Source organism: Dasypus novemcinctus, chromosome 13 (genome assembly GCF_030445035.2).
Source record: "Dasypus novemcinctus isolate mDasNov1 chromosome 13, mDasNov1.1.hap2, whole genome shotgun sequence".
Classification (NCBI taxonomy): Eukaryota; Metazoa; Chordata; class Mammalia; order Cingulata; family Dasypodidae; genus Dasypus; species Dasypus novemcinctus.
The window spans coordinates 99,025,335-99,041,356 of record NC_080685.1 but is presented as its reverse complement, the minus strand read 5'-3'; the positions used below and the strand labels follow the sequence as shown (position 1 = coordinate 99,041,356).

Sequence of the window (16,022 nt, the reverse complement as noted above, 5' to 3'; positions counted from 1 at the left end):
CGCTGACAGGGAGCAAAGAGAAGACAACGATGCTGTCACTTTCAGAATTCAGGTCTGTGTTTGCTGTCTTTGTCCAAGAGTCAAATTTCTCTGAGTTCAACAGGGTGAACTGAACTTCCCCCTCCCTGACCGTTCTCTGCCACCTTTCTGAAATACCACAACTTTAAGAACAAAGGGAGAAGTGGAGATGGCTTGAGCAATTGAGCTCCTGCCTACCATATGGGAGGTCCCAGGTTCAGTCCCCAGTGCCTCCTGGAGAAGACAAGCAAGCCAGTGAGCCGGCACAACAGGCAAGTACAGCGAGCTGGTGTAACAAGATGACGCAACAAAGAGACACAAAGAGGAGACAATGAGAGACACAACAAAGCAGGGAGCTGACGTGGCTCAAGTGACTGAACACCTCTTTCCCACATGGAAGGTCCCAGGTTCAGTTCCCGGTGCCTCCTAAAGAGAAGACGAGCAGACACAAAGAGCACACAGCAAATGGACACAAAGAGCAGACAGCAAACAACAAGGGGCAGGGAATAAATAAATCTTTTTTAAAAAAGAACAAAGGAAAACCAAGTGCACACTCTCCTGTTCTGATTTGGACAAGCCCAGAGGGTGGCGATAGGGCTATTCCCCCAATCCCAAAACATTTCAGGCAATTCCAGTAACCTGATGCTTGGGCTTACTACAATTGTGCGAGGACGAGCCTAATGTGACCTGGAGGCAGGAGCGCCCAGCCAGCCATCAGTCAGCGGCTCTGCAGTTAGCTCACCCAGCCAGGGAGGGCCCTGGCCTCGTCGTTCACCCTCACCCATCCCCACGCCCAAATCCTTGGCCAATCGTTCACCCCTATTAAACTAGCACGAGGCTCTGCAGAACAGCTGTAGCTGACTGAGTCCCGCCACCAGAGATCTGGGGCCCTAAGCCATCTGCTGCTGCCCCCTCCTCCCCGCCCTCCTGCCAGGCTTCCCCCGCACATCTTTGTGAGGAGCAGGGAGGAGGTCCACAGGAGGGCTGGTGGGGGGGGGGGGGGCCTTGATAAAGCTCAAGGTTCCATTTTTCAAATGTCAGCCCAGGCACCTGTGGACAATCTTGTTCTGATCAGCTTGCAAGTGCTCTGCAGACTCCAAAAGGCTCAGCCAGTCCCCGCTCATGCCGCTCTCCAGGAGGCCGAGAGGCAGAAGAGACCCAGCCTCTGGTGCCCAAGGCATATCTGATTCTGAAGCCCGGGTCCTTCTGCTGACTTTTTTTTTTAAGATTTATTTATTTACTTATTTCTCTTCCCTCCCCCCATCCCATTGTCTGCTCTCTGTGCCCATTCACTGCCTCTTCTGTGTCCACTTCTATCCTCATCAGAGGCACCAGGAATCTGTTTCTTGTTGTTGCGGCATCTTGCTGTGTCACTCTCCTTGTGTGAGGCACCATTCCTGGGCAGGTTGCACTTTCTTTTGTGCTGGGCGGCTCTCCTTATGGGCACACTCCTTGCGCGTGGGGCTCCCCTACGCGGGGGACACCCCTGCGTGGCAGGGCACTCCCTGCGCGCATCAGCACTGCGCATGGGCCAGCTCCACACGGGTCAAGGAGGCCCGGGGTTTGAACCACGGACCTCCCATGTGGTAGGCGGACACCCTAACCACTGGGCCAAGTCCGCTTCCCCCGCTGACTTCTTTACGTCCTCTCTCCTGGCTTTCCTTCTACCTCTCTGACTTTCCTTCTTTCATGGGCAATTTGTGTGCAACTAAGCCAGAAAATAATGGAATTTCACCCTCGATCTTTTTCTCTTCTCACTCCTCGAACAGTGGCCATCAGCCCCTCGACACCCGTGGCTCCCGAGCTTGCATTTCCAATGCTGGTCCCCTGCCTGAGCGCCGCCCTCCGAACACCCGACCCTGACCTCCCGCAGGCACCTCAAGTTCAGCCAATCCAAAGCTGAATGCGTCTCCCCACAAGCCCGGCACTTGGCCTTCTGTCCTGACGTAGGTCTCCGGCGTTGTTCATCCACCCATTGATCCAAGGCAGAAATGAGGAGTTACCGTCCATTTGTCCTCTAACTCCTCGCCCCTAACCAGTCCACTAGCACTGCTGATGTCACCTTCGGCCCCTACCTTCCACCTCTACTGCTACTGTCTTAGTTCTGGTCCAGCCTGACGTCCGGCCTCTACAGATCCTCGCCCAAATCAGAAACCTACATTTATCGACTCCTTCCTCATCAGCTCCCGCACTCAACTGGCTTCCAAGTCCTGTTAATTCTCATTCCTTGGTAACTCTCGAAATAATTTCCTCACATCCATTTCCACTGCCAGGGCCCTGGTTCAGCCATTGCCCACGGGACAGCTCCTAACCGGCTCGGCAGGTGCCAGTCTCAGCCTTCCGCAGTCTGTCCCCGCCTGCCCTAAAGTATACACAACACCTCGCTCATCAGCTTCAAAGCTTTCATCTGGGCTCCGCACTGCCTTCTGGAAAAAGGTCACGCCTCTCAGCACAGTGCTCAAGGACCCGACTGGTCTTACCTTACCGCATAAGCTCATTTTTGCCCTGTTCCCTCTGTCACTGTCTATCCCAGAGGACTTGGGGTTTCTTTACTTGCCTATCTGACCATGTTCTGTTGTCCCCACTGCTAAGACATTAGTTCCACCACAGCTTTGCTGGGCCATATTCTCTTGAGGTTGAGGAGCCAGGCATCTGGGAGGAAACAAACAGAGAGTGTTGGGGAGAGCAGACCCTCGTTTCAGCTCTGTCTTCTGTAGAGTCAGGGCCTTGTGTCAGCAGCGCCCACCATTTCCTGGTCTCCTCCACAACCCACAGTTAGCATTTTCCCTGGGATGGGCTTTGATGAGACCCCTCTCGGCCCTAACCCCATCTCCCCTTGAGAGCCTTTCCTGTTGCAATGTCAGATTAATGCAAGAAACAGCTGGAGCCTCTCTAGTCCCCTAAGTTAGAATTTCTCCTTGTGACGTGAATCTGCAGTCACTGGCCTTAGAGCTGGGCCCAACAGACGTCACAGCTAAGAGACTAGACTGATGATGCTCCAAGGAGCCAAGCTATCATTGGCTTGACTCCAGATGCTCAAAGTTAAAGAGAAGCACCTGCGGCGTTGGACGTTTTCTTCCAAGGAGAGAATGGGCATCATCGCTGGGAACCAGGGATGTAAAGGCACAACCTTTCCCTTAGCGAGGCCAGCCTCTAGGGAGCTGAGTTAATCATGCCGAACTTAAAGGATACATGCCCAGGATGACGGCTTCTAGGCATTTGATTGGCAAGGACTCTCGGGTCATTTCTTTTGCTGTTTCCATTAACCTGTAGGAGAAAGCACAGCAGAGGATCTCAGGACTTAATTAATTATGCAGTCAGTCACTCTGTCTGTCAATCAGTCCATCAGTGTCCATGTCCCCATGCGAGGCCCCAAGCAGGAATAGAGAGGGAAAGAGAGAATTCACACTGCAGGAGGGCAACAGTGCATGCCTGCATGTGGCAGAACTAAAATCCTTAATTCTCCACTTGCCTCTCCTGGAGTTGGTTCCTGAGGTTAGTGCCAGGATTGGATTCCACAGGGCCCTCCCTCTGCCCCAGGACAGGGGGCATGTCCAAAGGATTACGATGGAGCAAGAAAGCACAGCCTAATAACACACATTTTATGAGCCTCCTCCATCTCCTGAGTTTCAGCTCCACCACTGAACTTAGCAGTTGGAGTGGCCAAGCCCTCAGCCCACCTCCAGCGTGGCCTTGGGCCATCCTGCATTCCCACCCTCTCACAGACCCAGATAGTCAAACACTGCAAGACAGGGATAGACCGAGGGGGAGGGATTTGGCGGCTCTCAGGAAGGAGAAAGGTCATTTGGCCCCAGGCCAGGCATCACTTACCCGCTCAGCGGCCTCATTTTCCTAATTTCAAAGAACTGGGTCCCTGTGTGGTTGTACCTGTGTGACGTCAGTAAAGGGAAAGTGACAGAAGACTCCCATGGTCCCAGCAATCCAGCAGAGGAAGTTATGCATTCTGAGTTCTCAACCGAATGAGGAAATGGGGCTTTCTAGACGGTGTCAACAGCCTCTAACTCCTCGCAATCCTGCCCTGAAAATCTAATTTGTAACCTAGACCCCAAAGTATCTTGTACTTTTATAACAGCTCTTTTCAGTCTGCTCTGTATTTGTTACCTGACTACGTGTCTTACTTCATCTACTAAGCTGCAAGTTCTTTGAGCTTCTCATCTTTATATCACCCATACATGGATGGAATGATGGATGGATGGATGGATGAATGGGAGAAAGGGAAAATAGATGGAATGGCATGGAATGGAAGATGGAATGGGGTAGAATGGAATGGAATGGAGTGGAATGGAATGGATGGAATGGAAGATGGAATGGGATAGAATGGAATGGAAGATGGAATGGGAGGAGAAGGGATAGATGGATGGGAGGAGGAAAGAAGGAAGGAAAGAGGGAGGGAGGAAAGGAAGGAAATGGAATTGTAGATGGAAAGGATAGAAGGGAGAGGGGAAGGGAAGGAAGGAAATGGAAGGAAAGGAAAGAGGGATGAAGGGAGAATGAGTGGAAGGAATGGAATGGAATGGAATGGAATGCAAGTGGATGTAAGGAAGAATGGAAGGGTAGAAAGAGCAGCAGGGTTTCTTAGTAGAGCAAGACTGTAGTGGAACTTATTGTGGAGACTTCAATTGCATTTCACGCAAGGTCACTTGATAATGAGTACTAAATCTGAGATGTCCCAACCTGAAATTTAGCTGGGTGTCCAAAAGTTCTCAGGTATTGGCAAGCCTGTACCAGGTCATTCTGATGGACAATGATTCCCTGGTGTGGTGCTCTCTGAGAATGAAGCTTGATTTTTCTGAACCTAAAGAAAAGTTGCTCTGTATGTTTCCCTGTCTTACATCTAACAAAACCCTAAAAAAAAAAAAAGGCATATCGTTGAAAGTGCTAGCAAAGCATAAATTTGCATAGGTGGAGCCACTGCAGCCCAGGCAGGTGTACGGGATTAGATATGTGCCTCCACCATGGTGCAGGAAGCCACAGAAGAGGGTCCTGAGTTCCTAGTGGCACCACACAATTCCTCTCCTGGCATAAACATGCTGGGTCACTGGACATGGACATGCTTGGAACCACCTGGGGAGCTTGTCACAGCAGATTCTGGGCTCCGCTCCCAGAGATTCTGATTTCAGGTTCTTAATGCTGGGTGCCATTCAGGGCCACCCCACCTCAGACTATTCAATTGGAAGTTCCAGGGCAAGACTTGGAATGACTTTAGCAAGCTTGCCAATTGGGGAATTACTGCCCTAGGCCATAAGGATAACCATTAATCACGCAGGTCTGACTGGCTTTTGAAAAATACGAGATGCAAAACCCTAGAGGCAAAAGAGAGAAATGAGGGTAAGTATTCTTTCTGTGAAGTGATGTTTTACTTTATCAAAAACTTCAAACAGCGAGGGCCCCAGTACATTTAAAGTAGAATTCAACTGGCAGAAGTTCAGCTTATAAGCCCAACTTTCCCCATTTATGTACACATCTAATGCATAAAGTGAGGCAAACCTATAAAAAATAATGAAGTTACCCGACCGTCCTCACTCCATTCCTTGCAGCTAATCATTTAGCCCCTGAAAGTGACTAACCCGTCCCTCCACTGAGCCGAGTTCCCCCTCAGAGGGCTCCTCTCCACCCAGCAGGGCTCCTGTGGCCCTCTCTTTCCAGAAGCCCAGGCAAGAGCAAAGCTCGTGTCAGCCGGCAAGGCAGGCTTCGTCCTGTCCCCTCCCCACTGCCAGGGGACACATCTAGAGTCTGGACTGACCCAAGTCCTCGTGCCCCGGCCCTTGGCACCATATACAGGACCAAGCAGTAGGGATGAAAGTCTGGTCAGAAGATAGAAAAAGACCCCAGGCTCTGTCTTCCTTGTGCGGTAGCTCCAAAGGCCAGGCGACCGGAAGTACCATCCCAGCAGCCCCTCGGAGCTCTCCCTCCACCCTCTCTGCAGCCGGTGACGGAGGCCAATGGCCTTCGCGATGGGCCAGAGAGAGAGAAAAGTTAAAAAGCAGATCCTTCAGGGCCACAGAAAAACTTAGCTGAGCAGGTGCCATACAGGGTCTAAGGCAGCCTGAGCTAATGATATGTAAAGCACATGCAAATCCGCTCCTATAAATGCATCCCTGGCCAGGCTCGTTCTCTTAAACCTCAGGCCAGATAATCCTTGTGAAGACTCTGTCCTAGAGAGAAGTGGGGAACTGCTCTGATTTCTGTCACCTAATGAATGGCATATTCTGTGAGCAGCTGGCCCCGTCCTGGAAGAGTCAGCTCTTGGGGTGCAGATCAGGACGCCATGTGCAGTCCCAGTTTGGGGATCAGCACCCGCACGGCATAGCCTTCCCACGCCTCACGCCGGAGGCTGGGGCTACCTTCGCCGTTTAAGATCTTTTCAGGGTCCCGCTGGGGAGGGATGCTTATGATCCATGCAGCGAGAGCCAAGAGGCTCATCAGGTAATCTCCCTACCGGAGCAGCCATCAGTTGGGGTCACTCCTGCCTGGAAATATGCCCCCTTCTCGGGGAGGCGCAGGAAGGCACAGAAATGCACGGGAAAGATCCTTGCTCATAGCAGAGCAGAGGGCCCTTTCCCAGGGCACGGAGGACTTGTGCCCGGTACCCCCGGAATTGTTCTTGCCTCAGGGATGAGTCTGAACAGACAGAAACCAAACCAGTGTGCCCAGAGGCTGCGAGGACAGACTAAGCTTTGTGCCTTGACAGAGGACAATGAGCTGGGGCCAGGCAGAGGCAGCTGCCAGTGGTGGGGAGAGGGATCCTGGTTTAGCCCCCTGACTTGCTTGGGGCGAACGGCCCGTCCCACTCACACACCTGTCGGTCCAGCTCCCCATCCAGCTCCTATCCCTGAAAAGTACCAGACGTGGCAAGCGCACCACATGTGTCTAACCCTTTGTTCTGTGTTGCTTCGGGGTGGGGGTCTCAAAACAGATGTAACCCTGACTGCAAACCTGAGGACACAAGCAGGACAAAGGGACAGGAAGTCTCGGGGTCTGAGCCCAGCCTGGGTGCACCAGGCACCTCGGCTCGTCTTCAAGCTCGAGAGGGCAAAGGGCCCCTCCCAGAGCCCCACGCGTTCGTGCAGACCTGAGCAAGGCCACCAGCCCGGGTCACCTTGGGAGTCACAGGCAGTGCCAGCCAGGCCTCCGATCAACCACGGGTAGTCAGAGAAGAAGGTGGAAATGTGAGCGGGGAAAGCAAGGGAGCAGAATAGGAGGGAGGAGAGAAAGAGGGGAAGATGGAAGGCAAAGGAGAGCCCAGGGGAGGAGAGAAGCAAGTACAGGGAAGGGAAGGGGAAAGAGAGAAGCCAGAGGGGCTAGAGGTGAGCCAAGTGCAGAGGCCAGGGCGGCTGCCCCAGTGCCCTTGGACCTCCTGACCCAAACCCTGCTGGAGGGGAGAAGGGGCGGTCATGGCAATTACATCCTCTGTATCACTCACCCGGGGCCGTTCCTCTAGACCTCACCTCACCAACCCTGGAGAGCGTTTGCTGACCAGCTGGGGACAGGCACAGCCCCAGGCTTGTGACCGCCCTGCCCGTCCCTGGTCAGAAGGATACTGTAGCATCTTCATGTAATTCTGGATCGCCTGGAGCCAGTCTGGGATGGTCATGGACAGCCTGTAGTTTGGAACCTGGGGTACCGAAGGCTGCAGAGAAATAGAGAAGGATCTTTTTATCAGGGAGAGGCTTTGGGGCCCAGCTCCTGGGGGCGCACAGGGCTGAAAGCTCCTAGAGCCAGGAGCAGATGGCCACATGACATGTCAGTTGCTCAAGAGGTGACTCATCCAAAGGGTCTCCCAAGACCAGTCGGCTCCTTGCCGAAACCCCACCCCCTGGAATTTCATCTGTACACTGTCTGCTCTGGGTCACCTGGGTTCTCTGTGGCCCTCGAGGTGTGAGTGTGAAGACAGCCTGTCTCGCCACTGGAAGCCTAAGCACGTCCCTGAGGCCAAGGGCCATTGCTTAGAGTGTCCTCCGTCCAGTCGGCTCAGGTGGGCTCGGAGGTGCTCCACCAGTCCTCACGGGGACTGATGGGGACCCACTGCAGGCGCTCCATCCCAGACACAGTTTACAGGCGTATGAGGTGTGTGGCGCCCTGGAGGAACGTGACGTGGTGCTACCCCCACCCATCTCCCATGCCCACTGCGTCCCTTCACCTCAGTCCTGCCTCCAGGGGGCTTAGGAAAGGTTCTCCCTCTGCCCTGACTCATGTGCACCATCTCACCCTGCCAGCCCTCGTGGCACCCTGCTCAGCTCTCCACAGCCCAGCCAGCCTGCTGGCCAGCACCAACCAGGTGTCTACAACGGAGGGTTTGAAGCACTCCTCCCTGCTGGGAAGACAGGACCAGAGGCACGAGAACTCAAAAGGGGGAGGGGAGGGCCTCGTCCCGGGAATTTACAGCTAAGACACCCGCTCGGCTCTGAGGAACCTTGCAAAGGAGCCCAAGGGCAAATAGAGCAAGACTCAGAAGCCTCATCAAGCCATTCCTGGGAAGCAAGGGATACCAGCTAGGTGCATCTGCTTCTTTATTTCCACTTTCTCAGGGATTCTTAATCTCTTATGTCCCACGGGCCTCTTTACCAGTTGGGTGAAAACCACAGACCCCTTACTAAGTCCACACTACACTGTGTATTCTTTAATAAATAGATGACACGTGCACCAATACGTCCCCACTGGAATGATGCATTCAGATTTCAGTTCAAGCTCACGGGCCCCTTGTTGAGAACCCCTGCACTACGTGTGCCTTAGTCTCCTCAGTCTCTGCTTCTCTGGTGGAGTGGAAGTCGGTGGTGAAAGAAGACACAGTCCACGTCAGCCTGGAGCGTGGAAGGAGGCAGCTCCTCCAGGCGTAAGCCACTTCGAAGTCTGTATTTAGAGAATACAAGGAAAGCGGGGCGCTGGGTACTCAGTGCTTAGCTGACAGAAGTGGAGCTGGGCGAAAAGACACTGCAGCCCTGGGGTGGGGCAGGGTCCTGGCACGGGACGCAGCAGCCACCTGCGGTCGTTCCTCTCCACCGCGCTCTCCCAGCTCCTAGCCTCGTGCCCCTCGGTCAAGCTACTTGCCCTTGGGATTTAAGAGTCGCCAATGGGCAATCTCTCTCTCCACCCTTTTGCTGCATTTCCTGAAAATGCTGCCTGGCATTCTTTTCCTCTCAGGGGCTCTATTCTTTTCTTGGCTTCCAAAGTTCCTACTTCCTAGTAACTGCCCGTCAGCGGACGGGAAACGAGTCACACTTCCTATTCACAACCAAGGCGGGGTGTGTGTGTGTGTGAAATAGAGCTTGAACGTGAGAGTGTGGTGTGCACAGGCAAGCACACATCCGCTGAGGTACATTCTGTTTTACAACGTATCAGCTCGGGTAAATTACATTCCCATCTGGAGGAGACGTTTGGACCAGCAAGGAGGTTATATTCTGATTTGAACGTTTGCTCATAAGGCCCTCCCCATACCTGCACTCACAGAGAAAACGTCAAGTGTATCGTTGTGTCTCCACCCTAACACATGAAGTGTCAAGCTTGAACCTGTTTTTAGCAGTAACATCCCCAGGTCTATCCAAACCTGGAACTCCGGGTAAGAATGTGCCAGAGATTTCAAGAGAAGTGAGAAGGGGAGGAGATGTGAACAAACATTTCTTTAGCACCTCCTATGTTCCAAGTGCTATGGCAAGTACCAGAGGGGAAGAGGGCACAGGGGAGGGAAAAATTACACAGTTTATGAAGACATGAGCATATGTCTTATACCGAAAAGCACTGTTTGCACCTATTTAATAGGCTGGGAAATGGCCCCCAAGAATCACCAGCTCCTACCAGATCCCCGAAGGAGGGTCCCTTAGCCAGGACCCTGTGGTACCAGAGTGACTCATTTCAGAGCCTCCTGTGAGGGCAGACCCCAAATTATTTCAACTTCCCCCAAGCGTTGGATGGTAGGGTGGGAGTCAGGCAGCAGCTGGTCCTCAGAAGAGCGGGGCCCTGGGGTGTGCAAGGACTTTTAAAAACAGCTGCGTGGCTCCCCCAGCCCGCCCGTGAGCAGAGGGCAGGAGCTGGGACCACATTTCCTCCCCACTGGGAGAACAAACCCCACGGGGCAGCAGGGCTCTGGTGCGGAGAGGAGCCCAGACCGCGGAAGGCATGAGGTCACCCAGCTACGATGCACCCCATCATCGGGGCCAGCTGGGGGGGGCATCCCCACAGGAAGATGGACCACGGCCTCCTCGAGGCTGGCGTTCTGAGACACACGACCAGGTTCAAGGCCCTGCTCTGCTGCCTGCTGGCTGGGGGCTCTGCTCGAGCCGCACGCCCTCTCTAAGCCTCTGTTTTCTTACAGATACAACCAGGAACGGCATCCCGGACTTGAAACCGTCTAGGCTGCTGGCGAGGATTACATGACCTAGAGTTTGTGAAGCAGGCAGCTTGGGGCTTGGCACACGGGGCTCCTAAGTGTTCACATCAACAACGTGTCCTCGGAGGCCTGGGTTGGGGAAGCCTAATGGTTTACTCTTTTCTGGATCTGGAAAACAGAAGCCACCGGGGCCCGAGTCCCTGGACGTTCAACTAGGAGCATCACAGCACAAAGATGTCTTCTCTCCCTAACAGGAGGAGAGGAAAACATCCACTCCACATGGATGGGGGCGTAAATTGGTACAGCCTCTCTCTAAACAGCCCAGGCCACACCCCGGGAGGCCCTCCTCCTGCTCTTTTCCTGCCCAGTTTCATCAATTCCCCACCTGAACTGCCAACCTAGGTCTGGCAAAGGAACCTGCCCCCCAGGGTTCCCACCTCCAGCAAGCAGCCTCCGCAGGCCACAGCCAGCTACTGAAGGGAGAATCTAGAGGGCACAGGTTGTAATCAACCTCTCCACAGAGGTGTGGTGCCCGTGGCCCGGGAATGGGGGCCTTGGGGGAAAGGAAGTGGGCAGTTCCAGAAAAATAATAATAAAACAAGCCCCTGCAAGGCTTCTGTGGCAGCCTCCCCTCCACTCCATTCTTGCCGAACACAACCGAGAAGGAGAATACAAGATGTGGTAAGGATGGATACAGGTAAGCCACTAGCATCGCCGTGTGGGAAGCCAGGAAAGGAGCAAGGTGGCAGTGAGAGGTCCAGGCACCAGGCATCTTTACCACGAAAGAACAAGGAGAAAGCAGACACTCTCGGTGGCCCTGCCCAGAAAAAACACTCTGTGAGCACCAGGCACAAGATGACTCTGTGGCACCCTGGGGGAGAGGCCCAGCACATGAGCTTGGAGAGGCCCCAGGCCCCCACATTCCTGTACAGCGGGGGGGGGGGGCGGGGTGTCACCTGGTACAGAGGTCCCGGGTGGGTCACTACCTTGTGCTGAGCAGGATGGACAGATGGATGGTTCTGAGTCAGCAGAAGGGAGGGGAAGAGCTGCCGTGTGAGCCAGCAGGGGGCAGGAGTGGAGCCCGACTGCAGCAAAGTCTCCCCCAAAGCACGTGCCCTTCTTCGTTCAGGCAAAGCTCAGTCCCTTCAGTGTGAATGATTTCCCAACTGGGAATCAGTGTGCGAACAAGGCTCTATATATGTGGGGTCTGCAAGAAACCAATCGATGTTTCCCACTTGAAACCATGCTGTTTTCTGCTCCTAGGAGAATCAGGCTTCAGCCAGTCACGAAGCAGGCACTGTTTCCTGGGCCACCCCACTGTTGGTTCTGGGTCAGCCACTCTCCCTGGCCCTGTTCCTTCCCATCCTCTGTCCTTCAACAGACCTCTATTTTCGGGAGCATTTTCTTGCACAGTCTTGCCCTTGCCAAGTGCTAACTTCTGACCAGGGAACTGCTAGGGAAAGGTCTAGAGTCTCAAATTTAGAAGGATCCCGAAGCAGGTGAGCTCACGTGGACCTTCAGGCAGAACTTATCAAGGCTATTAACAGAATTCTCTGCAGTCAAAGGAAGTGCCAATTGGTCCTCCTCTTAGACTCTTGAAACCTTTCCCTTCCACACACCTTTTGCTCCCTTGTCCAGATTCAACTGCCAAACCAACCCTTACCACCTCTACACCTCTGACCCCTCTTCTGTATGAATTCTCCAGCAAGACATTAATTTGATTAAAGGAGAAAAGAACTTGGCCTCCGAGGAAAGCAGCCTACCAAACAGAAAGCAGAAATAGCCCTTGAATCAGAGAAGAATGGCCCCTGGGAACAGGAGCTCGTGAGGTCAGTACACTCCTGGGGGCTCACATCTCAAGGCTGAGTGGGGCAGGGGTGGGGAGGGGCCAGTATGCGTGACGGGTTGGGATGAGAAACCACTGAGATCAGTGCAAGAGAGAGAAACGATAAGGGCCTTACTTAAGTTCAAAAAGCCAACTGGCCAACTTTGGGCTGGAGGAGTCCTAGCTTGGCAGCAGTTCTCATGTGAAATTGATCTGGAGACCTTAAGTAACCTTCAGCTTACCATGAAAGTACAACATCATGTGACCACCACATTAAAAAAAAGTGAAGAATCTTTTTAAAGAACACAGCATTCAGCCACAATAATGGAATACTAGATACAGGTCGCAGAAAATAGTCACCTGTGTTCTAAACTGTGCTGACATTTAGAACTGTGTGCTTCATATGTGCTTGTTTTAGGAGACTAGCAATTGTCCTAGAAAGAGGATGGGAAGAGTGAGGAGGGATGGAAACTACGATACATGAAAAAGGGTAAAAGTAGCTTCCTGTGGACAAAGACCAAAAGAAGATGCAGGATGGACTGTCTAGAGTTATGGAGGCTAATAGTACAGTAGACCTCTTGCGTCATACACATCAGACTCCACACCTGGAGACATCCTGGGTCATCAAATCATGGGACTTCAGAGTTGGTCTACTCCCATTTTATAGATAAGTAACTAAGGCCAGAGATTTTAAGTAATTGACCTAGGGCATAAAGCTAGAGCTAGCAGAACCGGAACTAAAATTCAGCCCCTCCAAGCTCCTGTCTGGTAACATTCAATGGAGCTATGAGTAGCAAAGGAAAACAGATGTGTTCTGTCCCAACTCAAAGGGCAGCACAAGACACCATGGTCAAATGTGATGGGGGAGAAGGCGGCTTTCTGTTCAGCATATGAAAAGAGCTTTCTAATAACCAAAGCCGGCGAGGCCTGGGATGCGCTGCCTTCCTGACCAATGGCGAGGCGGTCCACATCTGGGAGACAGGAGGGAGGAGACTGGTCTCTACCCCAATAAAATTCCATGATTCCCCTAGAGAGTCTCCCCACACAGCGTCGTTGCTGAGTGCACTGAGTTAAAAAGACAGCATGGGACAGTGGGAACAGGCTTCTCTTAAGCAAGGAAAATTTCTGTTGTTCTCATGCTCAAGGAGAACTCAGCAAGGGTAATTACGGCTGACAAAGCAGGCACGATTCTGGCTGAACATAATGAAATCTCCGCGCCCAGCAGAGTGATCAAACACTACCTGACTGCAGCAGGAAGTTTAGAGGCTCTGTTCCTTCCCCAAGGGCACACACAGCTTTCTGGCCTACAGGATTCAAATGCTCAGCTGTCACCCAGAAGGGGACCTGACCAGATGACCTTCCAGGTCTCAGGTCTGGCATTCCTAAAGCGGCCCAAGAACCTTCTTAGCCATAGCGGCGTCCCGGGAGTCCAGGGGGAGAATCAGTCATGCTCTCAGCCCAGGGCTCTGCAGCATTCCTCCCCAGTTTGTGTTCTGATGTTTCACACAATGCAGCTTCTCCCACCACCCAGCTACTCCCACCAGGGCACAGCTCCTCCCTCACAGGCTACCCTTGGCCACCGAACCCAATCAGCTCACTGGCTTCTGCCTAAGGAAATAAAAGAAGAGTTTCACTCCTGATCTCCTCGCTCTACCCAGTGAGACTAATTCATCATGTGTACCGCAAAGCCCCTTTACAGCCAAAGCCAAAACCCCTCTTCCTGGAGCTCAGATAAGCTGGGAAGAGAGACAATTTCACTGTTTTACTAGTTTCAGAGGTGAAAGTCACTGTCACTAAAAAAAAAAAAAAAATTTGGCAAAAAGTCTAGAAATGATTCACGCTGAAAAGTCTGACTGGTTGAGTACAAATTCATTCACCACAGCCTGATAAATGATTTGCAAGGGGGAGAAAGGAGGGATGCAAGAGACTCCAAAGAGGAAAAGCAGGATGGGCTCCCTGGGGACTCCACATTCTTGGGGCATGACTGCTGTTAAGTAATGACTACAGCTTGGGGGCGGGGGGAGGCCCGGATGTGGGGTGCGTAAATCACAGTTTGGCTTTAGTCTCAAAAATCCTCCGGACGAGCCGGCCACACAGTCCGAGAACAGCAAGCCCCCCTGCCTCCCCCTCCCGCATTTCTAAGGCTTCCAAAGACAAGCATCACCTCAATTAAGCAAAGGGGGTGGGGACGGGGGGGGGGGGGCTGGAGGAAGGAATGAGGAGACGGGAGTTTGAAGCAAGACCCGGGAGAACAGGATTTGCCTTTATTTGCTGTGTACAGGCTGAAACGGTCCCACCACCGCGCCCTCCTGAGAGCCACTGACCTTTGCCAAGGCGGCCGCGTTCCTGATGGCGCCCACCATTTCTCCCCCCTTGGGGTGCACCTTGGCCACGTGGATCCACATCCGCTCCCAGGTGTGGCTGTCGATGGGGAAGCCGCTCCTGTTGACGTGAAACAGCACCCCGCCGTCTTTGTCCTCCTCCTCCGAGCCCCCGCTCGTGGCGAGGCTCACCGGGCGCGCGTGGCTGCTCCGGGACCGGGTGCCTTTGGCGCCTCTGGGGTGGGGGCAGTGGTGAGTGTCGGCCGCCGAGCCCGTCATGGTGCGGCGGCGGCGGGGAGCGGGCGCGGGGGGCGCGCGGCGGCGGCGGGGGGCGTGTGCGCACGGGCACGGCGCGGGGCTCAGCGCCCCGCGGGGGCGGCGTTCTCCATGCCTCCGGCTGCCGCAGGACGCGGCGAGGGCGAGCGGCGCTGGGAGCTCCGCGGGGGCGGCCGCGCTCGCCGCTCACCGGCCGTGCCTGAAATCAGTGGAGACACGGCGGACACCTCGGCTAAGTCGGAACCCGGAGCACCCGAGGCGGGGGCTGGGTCCCGGGGTGGTGGCGGGGGGAGGGAGACGTGGAGTGTCTCCACGTCACTGCCCGCTTCCCCCCTTACGCTGACAGACCCCCACCCACCCAAGGAACTGCAGACGAGCTTCCAGTCCTGAATTTACCTACAAAGACCCCTTACAAATCGCCACAAACCTAAACACTGGGAATAAAATAAAAGGAGCGGGGAGGATGCGGAGCGGACGGTGTAGGGAGAAGACAGCCAGCTCGGGTAGCAGGAATGAATGGCAAGTCCCCTCCAGGCTGCATACATTCCTTGGTCCCCAGATGTGGCCAAAGACACGAGCCAAGCCGAGAACATGCCGGCACGGGAGCGCCCGGGACGGGCGCGAGGGCGCAGCAGCAGCCTCGGCTTGCAAAGGCGGCCCCGTTTCTTCCAAGAATCCTTCCCGGACCCCCAGCGGGCGAGGGGTCGGCCCGGCTCCCAGTCTCGGGTGGAAATAGCGCCACCCGCCCGCTCTCCCCGAGTTCCAGCGCCAGGCACCCAGAGGGGCCGGCTGCAGGCGGGGCGCCGCGAGGGCGCGCGGCAGTTGCGGGGACCCTACCTCCGGACCACGGGTTTCATTGCCGCAGACCCTCTCCGGGCGGCGGGGTCGGTGGCAGCGGCGGCGGCGGCGGTCTCCTCATTCCATGTCCCATTCTCGAATGTTATTCTGTGACATATAACCGAGTCACCCGGGCAGCCGCCGATGTTCCGAATACGTCCATTGGCCACCGCAACAAAGAGGGGCGGGTTCCGGGGCTCGGGACTCTACAACCCGGAGCCTCGCCAAGCGCGGATTGGCTCCGGGATTCCCGGGCGGGAGGGGAGAGGCGGAGGGCGGCCTGCGCGGCCACGCGAAACCCGATCGCTGTCGCGTCCCGGGAGCCGCGCGGGGCGGCCAGCGTTTGTCCACCGGACTTAGGACCGAGTTTCCCCCGGGCACGTGGCAAGGCGAGGCTGTG

At 54.6% G+C, this 16,022-nt stretch overlaps 1 protein-coding gene across 3 annotated transcripts in view; it reads right to left on the bottom strand.

Annotated features, from left to right (window-relative positions):
* VASH2 (vasohibin 2) overlaps positions 1–15,792 on the bottom strand; it is a 38,317-nt gene extending 22,525 nt beyond the window's left edge. The window contains exons 1-5 of one of the 3 annotated variants that reach the window (XM_004470985.5): positions 15,623–15,792; positions 14,513–14,744; positions 7,581–7,669; positions 3,850–3,906; positions 3,211–3,285 (exon numbers count right to left, since the gene is read on the bottom strand). In XM_004470985.5, coding sequence (XP_004471042.1) covers positions 3,211–3,285; positions 3,850–3,906; positions 7,581–7,669; positions 14,513–14,744; positions 15,623–15,642 — 473 coding nt within the window. In that variant the 5' untranslated portion in view covers positions 15,643–15,792. Of the gene's footprint in view, positions 1–3,210; positions 3,286–3,849; positions 3,907–7,580; positions 7,670–14,512; positions 14,985–15,622 lie in introns of all 3 variants that reach the window. The other 2 variants (XM_004470986.5, XM_058275188.2) reach the window with 2 other exon arrangements.
* Between the last annotated feature and the right edge of the window lie 230 nt (positions 15,793–16,022).